This window comes from Panthera leo, chromosome C1, assembly GCF_018350215.1.
Source record: "Panthera leo isolate Ple1 chromosome C1, P.leo_Ple1_pat1.1, whole genome shotgun sequence".
NCBI classification, from domain to species: domain Eukaryota; kingdom Metazoa; phylum Chordata; class Mammalia; order Carnivora; family Felidae; genus Panthera; species Panthera leo.
This window is the reverse complement of record NC_056686.1, coordinates 213,655,807-213,678,522: the sequence shown is the minus strand read 5'-3', so window position 1 is coordinate 213,678,522 and position 22,716 is coordinate 213,655,807. Positions and strand designations below refer to the sequence as shown.

The following is a 22,716-nucleotide window of genomic DNA, read 5'->3' as shown; positions in this document are numbered from 1 at the left end:
ACTGTATTATTACCTGTAGTCATCATGCTATTAGCTCCCCAGAATTTACTCATCTTGTAACTGAAAGTCTGGACCTTTTGACCTCCATCTCCCCATTTCCCGCTCCCTTCAGCCCCTGGCAACCACCCTCCTACTGTTTCTACGAAACTGGCGGTTTCTTCCAAGATCCCGCGTGGAGGTGATACCATACGCCTATGGTACTTTTTCTCTCTGGCTTATTTCACTCAGCTTTCTTTTATGTTCTTAAATCCCACAGCATCTAGACCAGGCTCTGCTTAGGAAGAGTCAACCTATGCTCAATCCAGGTCATGGGCATTTGTGTCTTCTGTGTACTGGGTGCCAGTGGAGGGAAGGCAAGCCTGATACCGATGATGTGATGAGGGTCCTCACCGAGGGTGTGATGGCGTCAGCCACCCCATCAAAGCTGCAGGAACTCAGAGAGATGGGAGATGGGTGAGAGGCCTGGGAGAGATGGAAGGTTCTGGAAAGACAGTGCTCAGAGCTAGCATGGAGACAGGGTGGTGGATTAAGGCTGTGTGGAGAGGGGAGGGCACACTGCTAGAATAGATGTTAGACCCAACAGCATGGAGACGAGTGTCCCAGAAAGACAGTACTCCAGTCGCGCCCACATCCTTCATGGCACGGACACACAGTAATATAGGCTTTTCCTACCTGCGTTGAACCCCCCACTCAACCTTCCTAAATTAGCCCGGACTGTCTGCTGACCACAGAAGAGGGGTGGGGGAGGGTTACAGAGGAGGTGACAACATGGCTCCCCAGTCACCCAGCCCCAGGCTGGATGCACCACAGAGAACACCAGACCCGTGCTGGGATGACGGTGGCCTGGTGAGCCGGGCTGAGCTAGATTACGTGAAAATTTACCTGCAGATCTAAGTATTATTTACTCTAGCATTTCCCAAACTCAGTCACCACATCCCATCCTTACAATGTTCACTGTCTCCGCCCACCGTGCACCCATGTGAATGCTGACTTAATATTTTCTTTAAATAGACTCACTGTTTAAACTTAGGCAAACATGTTTAAGTAAGAAAGGACACCACGAGACTGAATGAAAAACCAGCGTGGCTTGCCTTTACACAGAAGAGACAGATGCAAAACATGTCAAAATAAACGCATTACTCTCGAATGTTCATCCGTGGCCCACCCGGAATGGCCTTTGGTGGTGGACATGCCACACCTTAGAAAAACATTCACTTCCTCAACTTTTTAAATTTTGTTTTAAAAAACATTTTAAGTTTATTTATTTATCTGAGGGAGAGAAAGTAAGCAGGGGAGGGGCAGGGAGAGAGAAAATCCCAAGCAGGCTCCAGGCTGTCGGCACAGAGCCCGATGGGGGCCCAAACCCACGAACCGTGGGATCATGACCTGAGCCGAAACCAAGAGACAGACTTGGCGGCTTAACTGAATGAGCCACCCAGGTGCCCCTCGTTTACTCAGTTTTAAGGACTGGATTCAAACCGAGGCTCAGAAAGCTGACGTATCTGCCAAAGAGAACAAGCAAATGCTCCGCACTGAAACCATGATACGGCCTGACGTGGACTGTGGACTCGTCTGGAAGGATGAGCCCCCATCTACCACGGACAACAGACTGCTGCAATCAGAAGATGAGCGCCCGAAGCCTCTTGTCATCACGGACGACAGAGGGACGGACACCATCCACCACTTACCGTTCTTGGAGACAAACTGGGAGGTGACTCCTGCCTCAAATGTGGCAAAAACAGGGCTGTGGTCACTTGTCATGATGTCGCTGGTGCTGCCTGCAGGGGAGGGAAGGAATTTCTGAGCAGGGAAGGAGAATTCCTTTCTGGTCAAACCAAGGAGGTCAAACCCATGGTAGAAATCAACTTGTACTTATGGAAGCCTCCAGAAATTTCATGATTTTATACCTGTTAGTCCACTGGCCTTCCACAACCACGCTCAAAAGTCTCAGTGGAAGTGGGTGACACTCTCTCCTCCGTGGCAAAAATGTGCCTGTGCTAGTTTTTCCTCGAGACACACGAGTTTTTAAATAGATCGTGGGGCGTTCAGACTTTTCTGGTCTCAGCACTTTGTTGCACCGATGAGCTCACGGCCCAGTGTGGGATGGGGATTCAGGTCACCGAGCTCATCGGCAACTGACTTGGTGCCTTCCCCCATCCCACAATGCCTCGTAGGATTGGGAGACAGTGGAACGTGCAGCGTAGACAGAGCATAGACAACTCTTTTAAGCAACATGGCGCTTGGAGGGAATGCAGTGAGGCATGTTTGGAGGGCGTAAGGGAAAGAACACAGCTCTAGAAATACCGAGTTCTAAGTGCTTATAATAGAGCCACGTGGAGCTGTCCAGCTGGGTACTCAAGGCTGGAGATTTATCTTTAGGTTTGGAGTCACGATGTGAGGTGGAAGCAGAAGCCACGAGGACGTTTGGGCTCCGCAGGGGAGGCGTGCAGGAGGCCCAAGCTACACCGGCCAGTAATGGGCAAAGAGAAATAGCACAGGAGACCAAGAAGGCAGGAAGGCGATTTACATCCTTTCCTATAAAGTGTTTATAAATCAGCAAGACAAAGGGAAACACCTCACCCTTCAACCAACCAAAAGACACGGGCAGAAAATTCCGAAAGAAATATGGATGGCTACCAAACACGGAAAATCATGCTCACTTGCTAACAACCATCAGAAAGACAGTTGAAACAACGAGACAGAATGAAAGAAGAGAACAAGGAGGAAGGCGGGGGTACTGGTCTGGGGAAGGAAGAAGGGATGGAGGAGAGGGGCCAGGAGAGGGGGAGGACACCCCTTCTCTGAGACAGAAGGGAAAAGGTAGGAAGGGTGCCAGCCTAAGTCACATTTGGATGTAGACAGGAAGAAGTCAGGGAGGGTCCAGTGCTGTGTGAAGCAGGGAGGCGGGGGAATCAGGACGAGCGTGGGATGTTCTAGCGACAAGTTAGAGGGTAGACCAGCATTTTTAATATTTACATACGTATCAAGCAGAACAACACTAGCAGTATGATGCCTGTGCCCCGAAAACTGGGAGGGCGATGGTTACCTGGGTGGCCTCTCTGTAACCACATACTGTATGCCCCCCTCCCACAGTGAGTCTGGGCTTGGCTTTGTGGCTTCTTTTGGCCAGCGGGACATTAGGAAATGTGAGACAAGCAGAGACTCGAAAAGTTCTTCCACATCTGGGACCCCCGGGACCAGGAAGAAGCCTGGACTAGCCTGTTGGGTGATGAACACAGCCGAGTTACCACCATCGCCCCTGTTGACAGCTAGCTAACCGGCCAACCAACCCCCAGTTTGGGTGGGCTCCTGGCCTGAGTGCGCCCGCCCAACACCAAAGAGAGCAGGGATGAACAGTCCCAAGTCCAGCCCAGAGAACTGTAAGCTGTCAAGTTTTAGGGTAGTTTGTTACGCAGCAGATTAACTGATACATCTTATTTATGTTAATCACCATAAGACTCAAGCTCCCAGCTGACCCCCATTTCCTGAGCTCTGGACATTCATTCCCTTCTCTTTCCTAATTTCTTGCTCACCCCCAAATCATTAAACTCTTCCTCCGCACCCTCCGGCATTCAGTGAAATATCATTAGCAAAATTCCCTACGTCTTCAACTTTCCCATCACATTCTATACCTGGTCCTTCCTCGGAAAATACCACAGCGTCTCAACTAAGGGCTGTTTGTCTGCTTTGTCCCCCATATGTGGGTCCAGAAAGTGGGAAGGTGTGTCCCCTTTGTTCCTCAATGCCACTTCCAGACCAATCTCCCTCCGTTTTCCTAAAAATCTCCACTATGGAGTTTTTTGGACGCCAAGCTTAAAGAGCTTCAAAGAGCAGTAATGCTACAAGCCAGCACTTTCTCCTGAATCGCCGCAGAGACCTGCTGAATAAGGCAGATGGTGGCATCTTCCTAGAGACAAGGATTGGCAGGACTCATGGAGTTGCAGGATGTGGAAAAGAGGCACCACTGAGAAATGGGATGATTGCCAATGGGTGGGAGAGGAGTCATCATTGGTCTTGAGCGCGGAATAATTCTTTGGCTGTGGCTATGGGGGTGGGATGCTTTTCTGCACACCTAAAGGTGTGAAGTTTGTCTAGTGAAGTCATTTCTGGGAGACAGAGCTCAGGTGCTAGGGGACTGTGGGGTGCATTCCTTCCCAGGGTAGTCGCTTTGCTCCCCTCTGGGCATCAGGAGGCATGGACCAAAAAAAAAAAAAAAAAAAAAAAGGAGTGGAAATCAATTCAACCTGTTGGGACCGGACTTAAACATGGGTGTTTGCTGGTCCCCAGAGAGAGGATGGGAGCCACAAAGGTGGCCACTGGGCAGCAGCAAGAACCTCCCTTTGGTGGGTAGGGTAGGGGTGAGGTCATGAACAGTCCACCAGGGGTCTCAGGCCAGTGACTTGGGATGGGAACAAGGATGGCCCTCCTTTGGATGTCACTGCCTGAAAATCTGCAATGTTTCAAAAAATAATATCATAATGGTCAGTGAGTAAAGTGTTCAAGGTAGTTCTGCTCTGAATTTTTTTAATTTATTTTGTATTTATTCTGAGAGAGAACGTGAGTGGGAGAGGGGCAGAGAGAGAGAGAGAGGGAGACACAGAAGCCGAAGCAGTCTCCAAGCTCTGAGCTGTCAGCACAAAGCCCGGCATGGGGCTCGAATTCACAAAGCCGTGAGATCATGACCTGAGCCAAAACCAAGAGTCAGACACTTAACTGACAGAGCCACCCAGGCGCCCCTGCTCTGAATTTCTAAGTACACAGTGCAGAAGAGTTCCAAATAATGGGAATTAAGAGGTAGCTTTTAAGAAAGAGCACTCAAGCAATGAAGAATTCCTTCAGTATATCTTAAACTTCTAGAGTCAATAATTATTGAATTGTTTTGCTAACTTTTTCATAATTATTTATTTTAATATTGCATATTATAACTTTCTCATCAATTTAACTCAATTTATCTTTAAATCTCCATAAATACATACACATATACCCATGGTATATGTTAGGTTGAACCATATGAATTTCCAATAGTTGACTATTTCTGACCTACAAAAATACCACTTTTATGTGGTTCAAACCTAACGCGTTTTCAGAACAAGTCTGGATTTCTTTAAAAAAAATTTTTTTTTTTTAATGTTTATTTATTTTTGAGACAGAGAGAGACAGAGCATGAACGTGGGAGGGTCAGAGAGAGGGAGACACAGAATCTGAAACAGGCTCCAGGCTCTGAGCTGTCAGCACAGAGCCCGACGCGGGGCTCGAACTCACGGACCGTGAGATCATGACCTGAGCCGAAGTCGGCCGCTTAACCGACTGAGCCACCCAGGCGCCCCAAGTCTGGATTTCTTTTAAGAGGGGCTCCTTAATTCTGGTGTTTCCCAAATCAGAAGACACTTGTCATGCTGCAGCCTGAGACACGAGAGGATACGTCAGCTCCTTCGGGTCACCTGACCAGGGCTGCAGGGACTTCTCCCATTTCAGAGAGAGACGGACTGCAGCCCGTTAGTTTCAGGGAGCCGAAGCTCCCAGCTTGTCACTCACCGTAGGACTGACAGACCACATGCACCAGCGGGTAAGACTTCCAGAGGACTCGGTCACACCAGGAAGGCAGGTTGTATTTCATCTGTAAATCACAGTCACGAGTTTTGTGAGATGCCTGCTAGTTTATTTAATAGGTAAGTCAGTAAAAGAAAAGATTAACATGTGGCCTCTGTAATCCTTGAACTCATGTGCTGTTGGAGCTTTATAGATTTTCCCCATAGGTGGCCTTCAAGCCTTTTCATTTGCCTTAAGTCCTGAGTCCACTGCTGCCCCCACACTGTCAGACGCCTTGGATTCCTGCTTTGGAAGATCGACTCACTTGGCCATGTGCTCATACCTATCCTCCGCATTATTTCAGAATTTTCTGTTTTTATCTTCTCTTTTTTTCTGACTCAGATGAACCCCACACATGGGTACTTTCAACCCATGTTGAAAGTCTCGGCTTATCTTCTCCAGCTCCTTACTTTAATAACACACTCCAGCCACCCCTCCCATTCACACAGCCATCCACCTATCTACTGACCCAGCCAGCCAAGCATCTACTTATCCATCCATCCATCCATCCATCCATCCATCCATCCATCCATCCTTTCACACAGCCATCCACCTCTCTACTTATCCCGTCAGTCAGCCACCTACTTATTCACCCAACTACCTGCCCATCCACCCACCTACCTACTCATTCACATATCCAGCCACCCATCTGCATATCCATGTAACCATCCAATCAGTCAAACAAAATGTATTAAGACAAGCCCTCTCCCAGGCTACACTGGCAAGCGAGATGCTCACTGGGTGTGATAGACAAGGCACATTGGCAATATCCTTTATCCCTTTAAGTTCTAGCCCTTTCTGCTCTGCCTATATATATATATTTTTTTATGTTTATTTATTATTGAGAGACAGACACAGGGTGTGAGCAGGGGAGGGTTAGAGAGAGGTGGGAGACACAGAATCCGAAGCAGGCTCCAGGCTCTGAGCTGTCAGCACAGAGCCCCACGCGGGGCTCGAACCCACAAACCGCGAGATCATGACCTGAGCCGAGGTCGGTCGCCCAACCGACTGAGCCACCCAGGCGCCCCTCTGCTCTGCCTATAAATGTAAAGGTACTCATCATAAAAGAGCCTACCTCATTGCCTCTACTTTTGGACCACCCATTTAGTTTTTTAAACTTGAGGTACAACTTACACACGGTAAAGGGTACTAACCTCAAGTATACAGCTTGAGGAATTTTTATATTTGTACACACCCATTTAACCACAACCCAGATCAAGATCTAGAAAATCTCCATCATCTCAAAAGGTTCCCTCATGTGCCTCTGTGTCCATACCACCACCTTGTAGAGGTGAACGTTATGGTGACTAATGCCTCTGATTAATTTTGCTTAAGCTTGAACTTATAAATGGACTCACTCGTATGTATCATTTGATGTCTGGCTTCTTTCACCTATATTGTTGTCTGTAGAAGTTTATTTGCTGCACTGCTGTGGTTGTATTCCATTATATGTATATACTGCATTTACCTACTCTACTATTGACAGAAATAGGGCTGTCCCCAGTTTTTGGACATTGTGAACAAAGCTGCAATAAACATTCCTGTATCTTCCTCTTGACAAACAAATGTACTACTCCAAAGTGGGAATTACCAGATCACAGGGTAGATTAGTTTCCTAGATGCTGCCACACTGTTCCTCTTAGCATTGCAGTCCTCAGCACTGGCTGCCTCAAGAATGACTAGCGGAACTTTACAAAGATACAGAAGGCGGGGCCTGCCCCAGGGCTCTTGCATCAGAGCCTCTGGGGATGAGGCCCAGAGAGCTGCATTTCTGGAAAGCGTCACCAGAGTCCTCTGCACCCACTTGGTGAAAAGCGACCCTCATCCTGCTGAAGTCTGGATTTCACCTCCAAGACTCTGCAAACTGTTTTTCAAGTCCAGAAAAACTTCTGGGCCACAAAGCCAGCTCCTCGGGCATGGTTCACGTGCAGGGCACATGCTCTCCCAGACTCACACTCCACACTGGCCACCACCGATCCTTGACAGTCTCTCACCCCCGACTTCTGTGGTGCTGAGATGCCTGGCTGGTCCTCTGGCCACCTACGCGAGCACTCATGTCCCATCTCCTTCCTTGTGTCTGCTTCCTCCTCTCGCCTTCGCACATGGATGGCCCCCAAACCTGCCCATGGCTATTCTCTTTGCATCCTTCACTTACTCCCCGACAACTCACCCACCCCCACGGCTGTGCCCATGTTCTCTGCGGGCATAACTCCCCAATCTATGACCCAGTCCTTGTGTCTCCAGCGTCATCTACTATTCTCAACTGTCTTCTAGAGGTTTCCTCTGAGATCGTCGGCTAATATCACACACTAAGTCTGAAGACAAGCTCTATTTACCCCTCCGAGCCTGCTCTGCCTTCTGATTTTCATTTCTATCAATGGCAATCAGATCTGCCAACACGTCCTTTCTTTCCTCTTGCTTTTCATGGTCTGTTCCCGATTTTGACTCAGGCCCCGGTTGCTCAGCTGGAAGGACCATACGGCCTCCTCGCTGGTTCCCTGTATCCTCATCCTCTACACAGAGGCAGACCGGCCTGTGCTGTAGATCGCTGCCATGCTGCCAGCCCCCGGCAGAACTTTCAGTGGCTTCCTGATGCCCGTCAAACAGATTAAAGCCTTAACTTGGCATCTAGGACCTCCCTCACCCCAGCTACACCCCCGTCTCTTTCTCCGCATGCTCGAGTCAACCTGGACACAGCCTCACTGCCCCCCCACATCCCCATGGACCTGCCCTGACAGTGCTAGGGGGCTGCAGGTGCACAGCAGGTGACTTGCCCTGGGGGTCTCGGCCTCATTCCTGGTGGCGGACTTGGATCTCCTCTCGTCCTCCGTCTAGTTTCCTCCATTGGCTCCTACTTTGTTTTGGCATCACCTTCCCCCTTGAAGTTCTCCTCTTGCCCCGAGCCCTCTGGCAACATTCTGAACTGCTCTCCATTTCCTTAGGTCTCCAGTAACCCCAGAAACTGGGAAACACGCCATTCCGCACCTGTAACCCCTCAGGGCCTGGCCAGGGCGCTGGCTTCCCTCGGTCAGGACCCAGAAGGTGATGGGTGCCAGAATTTCCCGTCTCCCTATCTGTCCCAGCAATTCTTTCAGATGGAAATGATAAGCCTCATCCCTTGTCCTGTCCACTTTGGAAATCCAAGCCGTCCCTCAGGCACCACCCCTGGGCCCTTTTGAGAAGCCTCTCCTGATCTTTCCTTGCCCGGTAGGTCATGTCCTTCCCTGACTGCTCCTCTGTGCATTCGGCAACATCATGTTCTATCTCTGGTTAGTCGCTGTGTGTTGTCTCATCATCTTTGATCTCCTACCACCTAGGAGAGTGCCTTGCCCATCACAGGTCATCAGTAAGTATCTGTTGAGCAAGAACGAATGGAGGTTTTATTGCATCTTCCGTGAAACACCGTTCCTTGGAACACGAGGGGCCTCATAACATAATTGGCCATGACCAATTGAGTTTGGCACACAAATTTCACTGTGGAGAACCACAATGCTCACAAACCTGTAAAGGCTCTGATAAGTCCTGCAGCAAAGAAGCTTGTTTACTGATGATTCACTTGGCAGATGAGCAAATAGATTTGATCACAGAACTTTAGAAAGAGCTTCAGGACTCAGTTATAGAAATACTTTAAACCCTCTCAGAATCTTAGACTATCTGGACAGAAGGTAAATCCTCAGTGTCACGAGTCCGGTTCCTCGTCATGGGCAAGTGTGGCTGCCCAGCCTCTCCTTAGAAGAGGTTTTTGCTCAGTGATGCCAATCAACACGTGATCGCTAATTTTCCTTTTTTTCCTGTTGCCTAGTGGACGAGGATGCTCAACGGTTTCCTGCTCGTCTTTGTGGGAACGGACATAAGAGGGGAGAGATGTGCAAGGGGGTGGTGATGGAGGGTCAGGGTGACGTCTGTGAAGAGAACTCACTCACCCCTGTGGCTTTCTGCTTAGTGTAGGCATATTTGTCCCGAGTCAGTCTTTCAAAACGGTAGGTGGGCGCGAATGTGATTTCTTCCTCCTCTGAAATCAAACAAAACCTTGGTTTCTGCTGTGATCCCTGTTTCACATCTGGCCACACTGCCTTCCTCTCCAGGCATAGTCCTTCCCCACACCCCACCCCACCCCCAACCCCGGGAGGATATTCCGGGAAAAGGGGAGACGGCGATGGCTGAAGAGGGCCCAGGAACAGAGCGCCACAGCTCTTACCAAAGTGCAGGAAGACTTTCTGCTCCTTCCTCTCCATCAGCAGCTGGTCGTGGGACAGGAGGTCTGCGTACTGCTGCTGCTTGATCTTCTGAACAATGGTTTCTGCCTCCTGGAGCAAGGACACAGCCAGGCCACTGGTGAGACGCCCCCCGTCCCAAACAGGAGGAGGCCCATCACCACTCACCTGCCTGGAGCCGCGGACTCTGCACCAGACCCTGGTCCTGCGGCAGCCCGGTTGGCTTTCCTTAGCACTCAACTGTTTTTTGCTTTTTTAAAACGTTTATTTATTTTGAGAGAGACAGAGAGAGAGAGATAGCCAGCGCGTGTGCACGCAAGAGCACGAGTGGGGGAGGGGCAGACAGAGAGGGAGACAGAGGGGGAGACAGAGAGGGAGAGAGAATCCCAAGCAGACTCCGTGCTATCAGCACAGAGCCCGATGTGGGGCTCAAGCTCACGAACCGCGAGATCATGATCTGAGTTGAAATCAAGAGTCAAGACACTTAACCGACTGAGCCACCCAGGTGCCCCTGGCACTCAACTGTTTTATAAAAGTAGTTAACTGTCAACCTGATAATACAAGCTTTGGCCGTTCCAAATTTGTAGAGGGACATTTTACTTTTTCACACGGACTTTTAGTATTCTTTTTAACACTTCATTAGCAGGTAGGTATGTTTCCCTTGCTGTCTATGGGAACCGAGGCAGCTTGTTGTGAGGCCGTGGAAGGAGTTGAAACCCCAGCCCCTGAATCTGTGGGCATCAGGACTCCCTGATCCGGGCCTGGACTCCCAAGAGTCAGCGCGGCATCAGTGGGATGGAATCCAGCCGTCCTTTCTCCCCAGACTGTTACCTCTGCTCTGGAGAATGCCCTTGGCAGACCTCCCGGTGAGGAAATCTGTGGGGTTCCTGCCTAGTCCTCTCCCATCTGCCACGAGAGAGGGAGTGGTGGGGACGTAAGGGGCATAAACAGACCCTCAGTTCCTCCTCAGTCTCTGCCGAGCCGCTGGGGCAGCAAGAGGGAGAGGCGAGATGCTTGGGGAAACACGGGGGAAGAGGAGTGAGAAGGTCTGGGCTCAATCCCAACTCCCACTGGTCAGAAACTGACTCCAGGCTATTTCTTAGCCTGTTGGTGCCCCAGGGTTCTTGCCTCTCAGCTTCTGCCCTCACAGGATGTGGTATGAAGGTTCTCCATCCCTGGCAGGGACGTTCAAGCTGTAACCAAGGTCTCTGGGCACACTGCACAGCTCTGCGCCCAGGCCTGCACCCCCCACCTTCCCAGAGAACACTCTGCTCTGCCTGAGCGAGCGAGGCATGTCTGTGTTAGGTGGCCCTTCTGACCACTGCTCAGTGGACCGTGCCTGGACATCCAACGTAAGTAACTTCTTCCTTAGCTGGCCAGTGACCAACATCTAGGCAGAAAATTGTGCTGGTCTCCTCAGACCTTAACGGTTCCTGGAGATCTGGGCCGAGCCACTGGAGGACCAGAACGGCTGGGGCAGTTGTGTGGGAACTAAGTGCGAGCAGAGGTAAAGTGTAAAGAAAGGCAGGGGTTCCAAGACAGAACAGCAGAACAGTGTTGAGTCCCAGAAGGGGAGTAGTTGCCTTGGCCCAGCTCAGTCTGTGCCTCCATGGCCCCATGCCCTCAGCTAACTCAAGGGAGCCTCTCTGTCCCATGAAGCCCCAGCCCCAGCCCCAGCCGGGCAGCTCCTTCCCCAGGTGGATGGCCCTTTCCCCAGGTGAACCACTCCTTCCCCAGATGGGCAGCTCCTTCCCAGGCGGGTGGCCCCTCCCCCAGGTGGACAGTTCTTTCCCCAGGTGGGCAGCTCCTTACCCAGGTGGGAAGGTCCACACGGTAGTTCAGATCACCAAGCCAGAAGAGGTGCGTAAAGCGGTGAGTGATGTTAAAAGGACTCAGTTTTTTGTCTCCCAGAGCCAGAAACCGGAGAATGTTCATATAGTTTTGGTTTCGCCTATTTAAGTGAACAAGCAGCCATGTAGCATGAGACCGTTGGTCCCTTATGTCACCACTGTAGCAGGAAATCAGAGGGAGCTTGGGGGGACGGAGCCTTAACTCTCCGGCCCCTGCTGCAGTGAACCACAGCCAAGATGCAAAGGGCCTTTCAGGCAGAAATGGGAACACATGGCAGGGGGCCTCCCGGAGCATCCATTTAGCAGGGAATTGGAATCATGATTATTCTAAATAGCTGTCTTTGCGCCTGGGCCAAATGAGCCACATGGGCTTTGATCTGTAAGGGTGCCCGGATGAGGTTTTTCCCTTTAGAAATGGAGCGGGATTTAGGCATCTATCAGATGAATGACATAAGGAAATGTGTGTTCCATCCTCCCGACAAAATTCACCCACACGAGAGGTCACTCCTGTGCCACAGTTACGGGAAAAGCCGAGGGCTGAACAGTAGTTCTGGTGTTTAGGGATGTGAGGTCTGCCTGGACCGCCCGGGAAAGGAGCTCCATTACCTGAGTTTCTTTTCGCTTCCAGAAGTCAAATGGCTGTTAACAAAGCCCAAGGAGGTTCCGTTGAACATAAATGACACCCCCACGGCTCCCTTGTTCCCTAAAGGGAGGGGAGAGGGAAGAAGTCAGTCACACAGGCAAGTTTACCAAGTGGCGGGAAATCAAGGTGAAGCAATGTTCTCAATAAAGAGGGAGAGGGGCGCCTGGGTGGCTCAGTCGGTTGAGCGACCGACTTCGGCTCAGGTCACGATCTCATGGTCTGTGAGTTCGAGCCCCGCGTCGGGCTCTGTGCTGACAGCTCAGAGCCTGGAGCCTGCTTCGGATTCTGTGTCTCCCTCTCTCTCTGCCCCTCCCCTGCTCATGCTCTGTCTCTCTGTCTCAAAAATAAATAAAAACATTAAAAAAAAAATAAAAATAAAGAGGGAGAGAAGCAGGTGTGGGAAAGAGATGGACAAAGGCAGAACAGCTCCATCTGGAGTGGGAGATTCAGCAGGTGGCAGGAACTGGGGTGGGGGTGGGGGTGCAAGACATTCCTCCAGGACAAGAAAACCGGGTAAATGGCCTGCAGCCTTGGGAGATTTCAGCACAGTGCAGGGAGGAGGCTGCTGGTCTGAGCTGTCCTGGTATCTCCCTCTAGGGGAGTTATCAGTTACCCCAGAAAGAAGCCTTGGGAAGATTCAGAAAAAAGAGCCCAGGGCTGGGGGGGGGGGGGGGGGGGGGGGGGGGGGGCTGACCTTCCAGGTTCCTGGTGGGACCAAAACTTGAGACCACCTCTTTTTCTTCAATTTTTTTTTTTTTAATGTTTATTTATTTTCGAGAGAGAAGCACAGAGAACAAGCAGGGAAGGGGCGGAGAGAGACACACAGAATCTGAAGTGGGCTCCAGGCTCCAAGCTGACAGCACAGAGCCCGACGCGGGGCTCGAACTCACAAACTGCAAGATCGTGACCTGAGCCGAATCGGACGCTTCACCGACTGAGCCGACCTCTTTTTCTTAATTTCAATCTATTCTAGACTAGCGGTTCTCAAAGTGTGTTCCCCAAACAGCCACAGCAGCATCGCCAAAAACCGTCGGAAGTGCAAATTCTCAGGCCCCACCCTGGACGTGCCGAATCGGAAATTCTGGGGATGGGGCCCAGGAATCTGGGTTAAACAAGCCCTGTAGGTCAGGGGTAGGCAAACGCTAGCCCATTGCCAGAGAAAATGATCTTTACATTTGCAAAGAGTTGGGGGAAAAAAAAAATCAAAAGATTTGGTGACACAGTAAAATGATACGAAGTTCAAATTTCAGAGTCCATAAGGAACATTTTATTGGAACACAGCTATGTCCACAGAGCTGAGTAGTTGCAACAGAGGCGGCATGATCTGCAGAGCCTGAAATATTTACTGTCTGGCCTTTTAGAGGCAAGTTTGCCAACCCCTGCTGTAGGACATTCTAACACACACGGAAGCCTGAAAAGCTGCTCTGGCCAATACCGTAGGCTTGAGCTGTGCACACACTGAACACATGGACGGTGGCTGGTCCCGACTGAGGTGGGCTTGAATGCAACAGAGGCATTGGAATTTATACGCCTCAGTAAGAAAAACAGAACGTAGGGGCACTTGGGTGGCGCAGTCGGTTAAGCGACTCTTGACCTCGGCTCAGGTCACGATCTCTCTGTTCGTGAGTTCGAGCCCCGCGTCGGGCTCTGTGCTGGTGGTGCGGACCCTGCTTGGGATTCTGTCTCTCCTCCTCTCTGCTTCTCGCCCACTTGTTCTCTCTCTCTTTCCCTCTCTCAAATAAATAAAACTTAAAAAAGAATTAAAAAAAAGAAAAATATAAAATAATTACTAATTTTCATATTGACTATCTATGGAAATGGTGATATATATATTTTTAAGTTTATTTATTTATTTTGAGAGAGACAGCCAAGTTGGGGAGGGGCAGAGAAAGAGGGAGAGAGAGAGAATCCCAAGCAGGCTCCATGCTGCCAATGCAGAACCCGATATGGGGCTCGAACCCATGAAGTCCAGAGATCACGACCTGAGCCGAAACTGAGAGTCGGACACATAACCGACTGAGCCACCCAGGTGCCCAGAAATGGTAATATTTTGAGCGAATGAGGTTTGATAAAATGCTAACTAAAACCGACTTCACCCGTTTCCTTTTACTTTCTTGAATGTGGCTCCTAGCAAATTCATAACAACCTACACAGCTCACCTTCTGACTGGGCTGGACAGCGCTGGCTGGAGCCCAAGTTGAAGAACCTCAGAGATCCTGCGCCCTGCCTCCTCTGGACCGGGGTCTGCCCTGGCCACGATGGGTGCCCCAGCTCCCCTGCCCCCCAGGGAGCCTCTCTTTCCAGCTTTCTCCCCATCCTGCAATGTGGCCTGGGCTTAAATCCCTGCTCATCACTTTCCTGCCATTGTGCTAGGGACAGGTTAAGAAATGTCACTGTAGCCTCCAGCATCTTGTGAATGGGTCCAACGACAGTCCTTGTCCCCACAGGGCATTTATCTTAAATGGGATAATACTCATAAAGCAGTTAGCTCTTGGCCACGAACATGTACGTTCTCAAAAAGGCCTTAGTTCTTCTAAGGTGACGTCCACCAGCATTAGCCAACCAGTATTCCCCGAGCTCTGCCCCATGTTAACCATGGTTGGGAGCCATTTGAGGGGAGCAGTAGAGAGAGTAGAGGCCAGCCCCAGGGTTGGGGGAGGAAGGGAGGAGCTGGTGCATAGGAACGCCTTGGCCTCCAAGCTACCCGCTGATGGCCACGAAACTCGGACTCTGCCCAGACCTCATACCTCCCTCTCTGGCCTTGCCCCCCGACATCCACTAGAGCTGCGGCCCAGGGGCCTCAGGGCCTTTGCTTCACTTTTCCTGCTGTGTGAACACTACCCATACTGATCCTTCCTTACCCCCGGGACTTGAGTCCTTCTCAGAGAGACCCCTGGACCCACCCCCATCTCAAGTAGAACTGGGGCCTCACTGCCCTGTGCACCTTGCCCTGTGCACGCTTACTCCTAGAAACCATCTTACTGTCTATCCATGCAAGCAGGCTGCTATCTGTGTGGTCACTTGCCCAGCGCATAGCACCGCACTGGGGGACACGGTGTCAGCTCTGTAGTGATGAATGAGAGCTGGGGCAGCAGCCGGAGGCGAGGTCTGGCTGAGGTGTGGTTTTATCTTGTAGCAGGGGGTCCGAGCACCTTACGTGCTGTTGGGAAGGGGCCGGGGAAGGGAGACGGGCAGCCCAGGCAGGATGCAGCAAGGAAAGACAGGTTCCTGGGCAGCAGAAGGGCGTGGGCTTTGACAGGGCAGCTACGGAGACAGGAAGGAAGGGGGCAAGTGGGTGTGGACACGGGCAGCTTGCGGTTTGTCAGCAGAAAAGCCGAGAGAGCTCTCAACATCCTGTTGTCTCTGGGACTCTGTCCTGTCCCTGACTCCAACCACCAGAAACCACTAGCCTTGCCCTCAACTCCACCCACGGCCCGCGTGGGTGCACCTGCCCACACACACTCACCGACAGACTCACACGTGCACTTGCGAACAGACCTGCGTGAGCACTCACACACACAGACTCACACGGGCTCGGACTCGAACACGCAGACTTGCACGCACACTCAAGCACAGACTTACACATATAGACCCGCATGTACACTCACACACACGTACTCAGACTTGCACAGGTAGACTTGTACACATAGACACACACAGACTCACACCGTTACACCCACAAGTACTCACATACACACCCACACGAAGACTCACACTCACAAACACACTCCTGAAGTCCCCGGCTCTTAATTCAATTCTCTGAGGTGCCCTGACGGGTCCCCACAGGCTCACCGCTAAAACCAGCATTTCCACATCCAACCTGAGTCCTTCTAGAACTACACCAGGGGTTGACAACATAAAGCCCGTGGGCAGGGGTGCCTGGATGGCTCAGTCGGTTAAGCGTCCGACTTCGGCTCAGGTCATGATCTCACAGCTTGTGGGCTGGAGCCCCACATCAGGCTCTGTGCTGACAGCTCAGAGCCTGGAGCCTGCTTCACATTCTGTGTCTCCCCCTCTCTCTCTGCCCCTCCCCCACTCACACTCTCTCTGTCTCTCAAAAAAAAAAAAATAGTAATAAGAGGGGCACCTGGGTGGCTCAGTCGGTTAAGCGTCCGTCTTCAGCTCAAGTCATGATGTCACGGTTTGTGGACTGGAGTCCTGCGTTGGGCTCTGTACTGACCACTCAGAGCCTGGCACCTGCTTTGGATTCTGTGTCTCCCTCTCTCTGCCCCTCCCCCGCTCGTGCTCTGTCTCTCTCTGTCTCTCAAAAATGAAAATCGTCAAAAAAAATTTCAAAAAAATGTAGGAATAAAAAATTTGTTTAAAAGCCTGTGAGCCAAATTGAGCCCCGACCTGTGTCTGTAGGCAAAGCTTTCTGGAACACAGCTACTCCCATTCAAGTTCGTGCTACCCACAGTTTCTTTTGTGTCGCGGCTGCAGGGTAAGGAGCAGCACGGACCCATAGAGCCTAAAACATCTGCCATCTGGCCCTTTACAGCAAGTCCATCAAGCCCTGTCCTAGGTCCTGGACTCTCAAGGTGGGGGTCTGTGGGGCCAGCAGCGTGACACCACTTGGGAGCTGGCTGGAAACTCAGAATGTCAGGCTCTGCCTGAGACCTGCTAAGTCAGAGCCTGCATTTTGGCCAGATCCCCAGCAGCTCTGGGGTAGACCCCAGATGGGCTTAGGCTGGAGGAACCAACCATTCCGGCTGCCCGGGACCGAGGGGATCCCAGGAAGTGAGGCTCAGTTTTCCACCCAGGGATGTCACCGTTGGTGGGGACGGGATGGGCACACGAGTGGAGCCGGGGACATGCAGCGGGGGAGCGCGGCCCCTCCCTGCTCACCCAGCGTGTTGGCGATGCCCGTCTTCACGTTGTCAGTGCAGATGTGACTGATGCGGTTCTCATGCTCCGGCTTGGCCAGCACCACGATTCGGATATTCCAGAGGGTGTGGATGGCAACCTGGAGGGGAGCACAACATGGTGACCCTTGGCCCGGGCATGGTGCTTGACCACCCGGCAAGGGATTCCCACCCAGCCCTCACCCCCGAGGTGCAGGGAACCTGTCTAGGACCCCCAAGCTTCACGAAGCCTCCTAATGATGCCTTGCAGGTGCAACATAGATGAAGAACCAGGACTGGTAAGATTTCAGTGAAGCAAGAGTGACCTACAAGCAGGGGCAGGGAAGAAGGGACGTGCTAGTGATTTGTAGCAACGCCCACGGACCCCAATTTCAGAACAGGTGCCCCTCTCTGGCCCTGGAAGGTAGCGGTGGTGGTGGAGAACGACCAAGGAACATTCAGGCATCTTTGGAAATTGAGAGAGGAGACAGGCTGAGCCCACCCTTGCCTCTGAGATGCTCCTGGCCAGCCTCGCAAAGCCCACTGCCCCTGAGTCCCACCCAGCGCCCTGGCCAGGTGCTCACTGTTTTAAAAGTCATGCTGGTGATTTCTTGCAGGGAGTGTCTGAGTATCTCCAGCCACTCCTTCTCTCCCAGGGGGTCCTCCTGGGTGCCGATCACGTAGATGTCATGGGGGATGTAATCGGCAGAATCATCCCGAGTCTTTCCCTGCCCCTTGGAGAGAAACCAGGACGTGATCTTCTTGGGAGGGGGGGCGTTACCTTCAACAGCAAAACCCAACACCAAGTGAGTCAAAGGCACATCAGGAGAATTCAAAACACAGGTGGGGGAAGTATGCAGGGCAGGAAGTTCACACAGTCACTGAAAACCATTTGGGTCACCCAACAAAGTACTGTAGATAGAGAATGAGGTACTAATTGTTCCCAGGATGTCAGGTAGGGTCAGAGTGCAGTAACGTTTCTTTATAAAGATAACATGAACTTTTAAAGATGAGAACTAGTACCTGAAGATGCCATATGGTGCCTTGAACGAGTGGCACAAGATGTCAAACACCGTCCTAGTCTTTGGGACTAACTTAGTGACTGAGACAGTCCTTGAGCAATGTACATTCCATTGGCAATGACAGCCCAGCAGGCTGGCAGGTTTGGGATGGGGGCTTTTAGCCCAGGGTTGGGAGACAACAGGGACTTCCTTGCAAAACAGAGACATCTCGGCTGAAAACTAAGAGCCAAAGAAACAGGAAGAGTGTGGAGACCTCCTCCATTTTCATTTCAAAAAATGAGTCAAAGCAACTCAATAAAGAAACAATGAAAGACATTTCTCCTCGAAACCCCCTTCAAGATTGAGTAAACTTTTCCCCCAAGGAGATAACCCTCTTGGCTCACAAGTGCCAAGAACCGACGTAACCTGACTGCCGTCATTCTGCTCTCTGCTATGGTTCGTGGTGGGACTGTAGACCCCAGGGCCGGTGGTCTCTGCTTGGGGAAAGCCTCCCACCCACCCAGCCAGCCAGCCAGCTCCTTCCACACTGTCTTCTGTGTGAAGGGCACTCCCTCCAGTTGGGAACAGGATGGGCTTAACCACGTCCAGCCAAACCTAAGACCTCCATGCTCACAGAGGAAACACAAGAGGAACAGCGTACCCGCATGCACGAACCCGAGTGGAGAGCTGATAGAATCAGGCAGCCAGCAAGAAATACTAGAGAGGACAGAAGAGGACAAAGGTCCCCAGGCATGGGCCAGAGTTCTACTTCAGGGCTACTCTGGCCCTGGAAAAAAATCTGGGCATGAAGGCCTGGTGGCTTGTGGAATCAGGGTCAGCGGCTCTCCTGACTTCCCTGTTGGAAGACTAGCCCACTCTCCACTCAGCCGACAGTCCAGGACTAGCAAATTACGTTCTCGTTTCCAGATCACTTCCTGTCCCTCCATGAAGGGCTGCCACTCACCCTACTCCTCCCAGAGGACACTGCTAGGTGACTACTAGCCGTGTCAGATGGCGGAGGCTGACTCCGCTCTGGACAGTGCGGGGAGGAGAGACACCCAATTAAATTAAAATATCAGACAAACAACAGATAACTTTTAGAGGAAGTCTGTCCCAGGCAATATCTGTTCAACTAAAATTCAAAATTGACTAGACATCCTGTACCTACTTAGTTTTTCTCTAGCTGAAAACTTACACTAAATAATTAGTATGACTTATATTTAGTGTGATATATTTAGTATATAAATATGTATTAGTATTTAAGTATATAGTACATGGTTAGTAAATATATATATATATGTGTATATATATATATATATATATATATTTGGTGCATATTTAGTACTTATTTCTAGCTGAATACTTACACTAAGTAATTAGTATACATTTAGTGTGATATATTTAGTGTATATATATTAATATATAAGTATACAGTACATGGTTATAACTATATATTTGGTGTATATTTAGTACTTATTTCTAGCTGAATACTTCCACTACCTGGTACAACCTATATTCAGTATAATATATATTAACATATAATATGTATCCATATATAAATACATATAGTATATATTTAGCATAATATATATTTAGTATGTATTTATTTCTACCTAGATACCAATACTAAAAAACTGTGCCGTTCATATGAAATTCAAATGCAATTGGGCGTCAGAGCTCTCTCTTCCTCTCTCAGTAAATCTGACAAGGGAGTTCTCTCTCCCAGGCCCGAGGCCCCCTGGCGAGCTGCCTAAGGCTGGCAGGTGCCCAAGAGCCCCATCACCCATATAGGCAGTTTCCCTAACACTTTCCAGCTTAGACGTGCCAGGTAACCCAGCCCAGCTGCTCTTGGGGCATGAGAATCCCAGAGCTCATTTCTCTCATCCATTGTCTAGGGAAAAGTCCACAATTCCCTAGAAAGGAGGCTGCGTAGATGGGCTGGGGAGTGGGGGCGGGAGGAGGACAGGTGTCCCCCACCCGTCTGCAGATGCCCGAGGCAGCAACGCAGAGCCCAGAGGGAGGGGCTGGGAGGGAGCGGGTGGGGGTGGGGGGCATGTGGACCCACCCATGTTCCAGGTGCCGATGAAGATGGTGATCATGTCCGGCTCCGCCTGCTCCGAGTGCTTATTCTTCATCTGCTGGAGAAGCTGACAGAAGCCTTCTCTCTTCTAGGGATGGAAGGGCAGACAGACTCAGAAAGGCCTCCACCTCCCTGCACATTACACTTTCAAAGGGCTTGGTCAGCTTCAAGAAAACTGAGAGGGGCGCAAATCAGTACGGACTTGCGGGAGAGCAATCTGGAAATGTGGGTCCAAAGTCTCAAGGAAGTGGCTTCTGACCGCCCTTCCTCGGCAAGGGCCTGACTCTAAGAACCACCAGGAACTGTGCAAAGACTCAACTGTGTCACGGGGACCGTAGCGCGCACTTCAACACAGAAAAAATTAGAAACGACCTCGGTGTCCAATCCTAGGAAGCAAATTAATAATCGTATTATGAGTCATCCACATGCCAGATAGAATACCGTAGGGTTTACAAGTTTTGGTGCAGAAATACTTTCTCAACAAGCATAGATGTCCAAACTATATTGTTAGGTGGGAAAAGTCAGTTGACGAAACCGTATGAATAGCACTGTTGCATTTTTATAAAAACACAAACAAAAACCATCCAGAAAGACAGAGTCCAAAGTCTACTAGTAGCACAGGTGCGTTTTCATTTTAAATGTTTTGCTTATTTGTTATTTTTCCACCAATGAGAATAGATTACTTATTTATTTGCTTGTTTTCCAGTTTATTTCTTTATTTAGGGAGACAGAGAGAGAATCAGCGGGAGAAGGGGCAGAGAGAGGGGCACAGAGGATCCTGAGCGGGTTCTGTGCTGACAGCAGAAACAACAGACAGCAGAGCCCCAACGTGGGGCTCGAACTCACAAACCACAAGATCGTGAGTTGAGCCAAAGTCAGATGCTTAACCGACTGAGCCACCCAGGCACCCCGAGAATAGACTACGTATTTAATGAATGAAAATTTAAATCAAGGAAGCTAACAAGAAAAGAACAGATGAAAGCTGTCAGAGTCTCCTTCATAGTCTTCACTGAGTTGTCCCGGGTACCTGGGTATACAGCAGGGGACAAAGCAGCACAGCTCTCTCAGAGCGTGCCGTCAAGGGCAGGCTGAAAAAGCACACACACACATATTTCAGGTTGTACCATATGAAATTACCAATATGTGCCTGTTTCACACCTACAGAGATGGCAATTTCATTCAATTCAACCTAATAATTGCAAATCCCAGGTAATCACTTCTGAAGAAACCAGCTCACAAGGACGTTGTGAGGACTGTCATTATGGAATCCTGTCTTCAGTTACGTACGAATGGCTCCAAATTTGGTGCCTCAGTTTACTGCTGTGTCTCAATCCTGAGCTTGCAGCAACGGGCAGAATTGGTTTTGGGATCTATGTCCCCGTACGCAGAATGACGCCCAGCCACGCGTTCTTTCTCTCCACCTCCCCCCCCCCCCCCCCCCCGCCCCTTCGCTGTCATGCCTCTGAGTTCTTCCCACCCTCTCAGCCAGCTCTGGGCACCTTTGGGCCTCCCACTGGCCTCCCACCAGCCCACCCCTGCCACTTCATCCATGGGGCACGTGAAAGAAGCCAGGTCCTGGCACTTGGTAAGCTAAGCTGGGAGCCCTTGTCCCTCAGTCTTCCCGTGGTGCTAACACACAGTCAGCCAACAATCTGATGTGATTAGAGCGCTTTGCGCCCTGCCTCACATGAGCCATATAGTAACGGATGAACAGTAAGGCCGACGTGGAGGGTTTCAGTCCCTGGCTGCCATGTCGTAGCAGAGGGATCAGATCATAGAGAAGCCAGACTCTGGCTACACAGAGGCCCCCCGCAATGCCCAAAGACCCTGAGGATTTCCATCAGCCGGCACCACCTCCTGTTCCAGGAGCCAGTCCTGGTGGGACGTCTCGCTCCTGCAGAGTGGGGCAAAATGCAGACACGGAAGGAGTGCTGGCTGGTATTTGGAGTTAAATCTGAGGTGCCCCAGAGGGCTTCTGAGTCCAGCTCAGAGAAGAGAAAAGGTCTCCCAGTGGGGCTCAGGGTGGGATAAGGCACAAGTGATCAAGAACGCGCCCCCTCGGGGGCAAGCTTTTCAAATCCCAGCAGACCTGGGATGTGTCCCAATCTCCCCGGGACTGGTTTTCCCAGGTGGGAAGGGGGCTGTGAGAACCAAGTGAGCTAATGGTGCACATTTCCAGGCACAAGCAAGCCTCAAAAGACAACATGTCCCTCACTCCCCTCCTGACCCATCTAAGTAGTTTGTCATCACTCACTTTGGAATCAGCAAAAACATATTCCTTCCGCAAGGTCTTCTCCTTCTCAGTTTCCACCAAAATCACCAACTTGTTCAGAAACTTCTGAGACTTGATGAGCTGCAGGACTTAAGAGAAATGAAAGTTAATTTATTCACTCATCTACTTATCACACAATATGTAGAGTCTACACTATATTCTGCCACCTGATCAACAATCCTGACCTCCCATCCCCAGGTGAGCACCAAATTTATGCCCAATCTCC

The 22,716-nt window shown here is 50.6% G+C and overlaps 1 protein-coding gene across 3 annotated transcripts in view; it reads right to left on the bottom strand.

Annotated features, from left to right (window-relative positions):
* INPP5D (inositol polyphosphate-5-phosphatase D) overlaps positions 1 to 22,716 on the bottom strand; it is a 124,518-nt gene that overhangs the window by 18,140 nt on the left and 83,662 nt on the right. For 2 of the 3 annotated variants that reach the window (XM_042950546.1, XM_042950544.1), the window contains exons 10-19: positions 22,473 to 22,579; positions 20,204 to 20,306; positions 17,722 to 17,918; positions 17,142 to 17,259; positions 12,260 to 12,356; positions 11,616 to 11,754; positions 9,788 to 9,896; positions 9,513 to 9,601; positions 5,536 to 5,617; positions 1,689 to 1,778 (exon numbers count right to left, since the gene is read on the bottom strand). In XM_042950546.1, coding sequence (XP_042806480.1) covers positions 1,689 to 1,778; positions 5,536 to 5,617; positions 9,513 to 9,601; positions 9,788 to 9,896; positions 11,616 to 11,754; positions 12,260 to 12,356; positions 17,142 to 17,259; positions 17,722 to 17,918; positions 20,204 to 20,306; positions 22,473 to 22,579 — 1,131 coding nt within the window. The remainder of the gene's footprint in view (positions 1 to 1,688; positions 1,779 to 5,535; positions 5,618 to 9,512; positions 9,602 to 9,787; positions 9,897 to 11,615; positions 11,755 to 12,259; positions 12,357 to 17,141; positions 17,260 to 17,721; positions 17,919 to 20,203; positions 20,307 to 22,472; positions 22,580 to 22,716) is intronic. The other variant, XM_042950545.1, reaches the window with a different exon arrangement.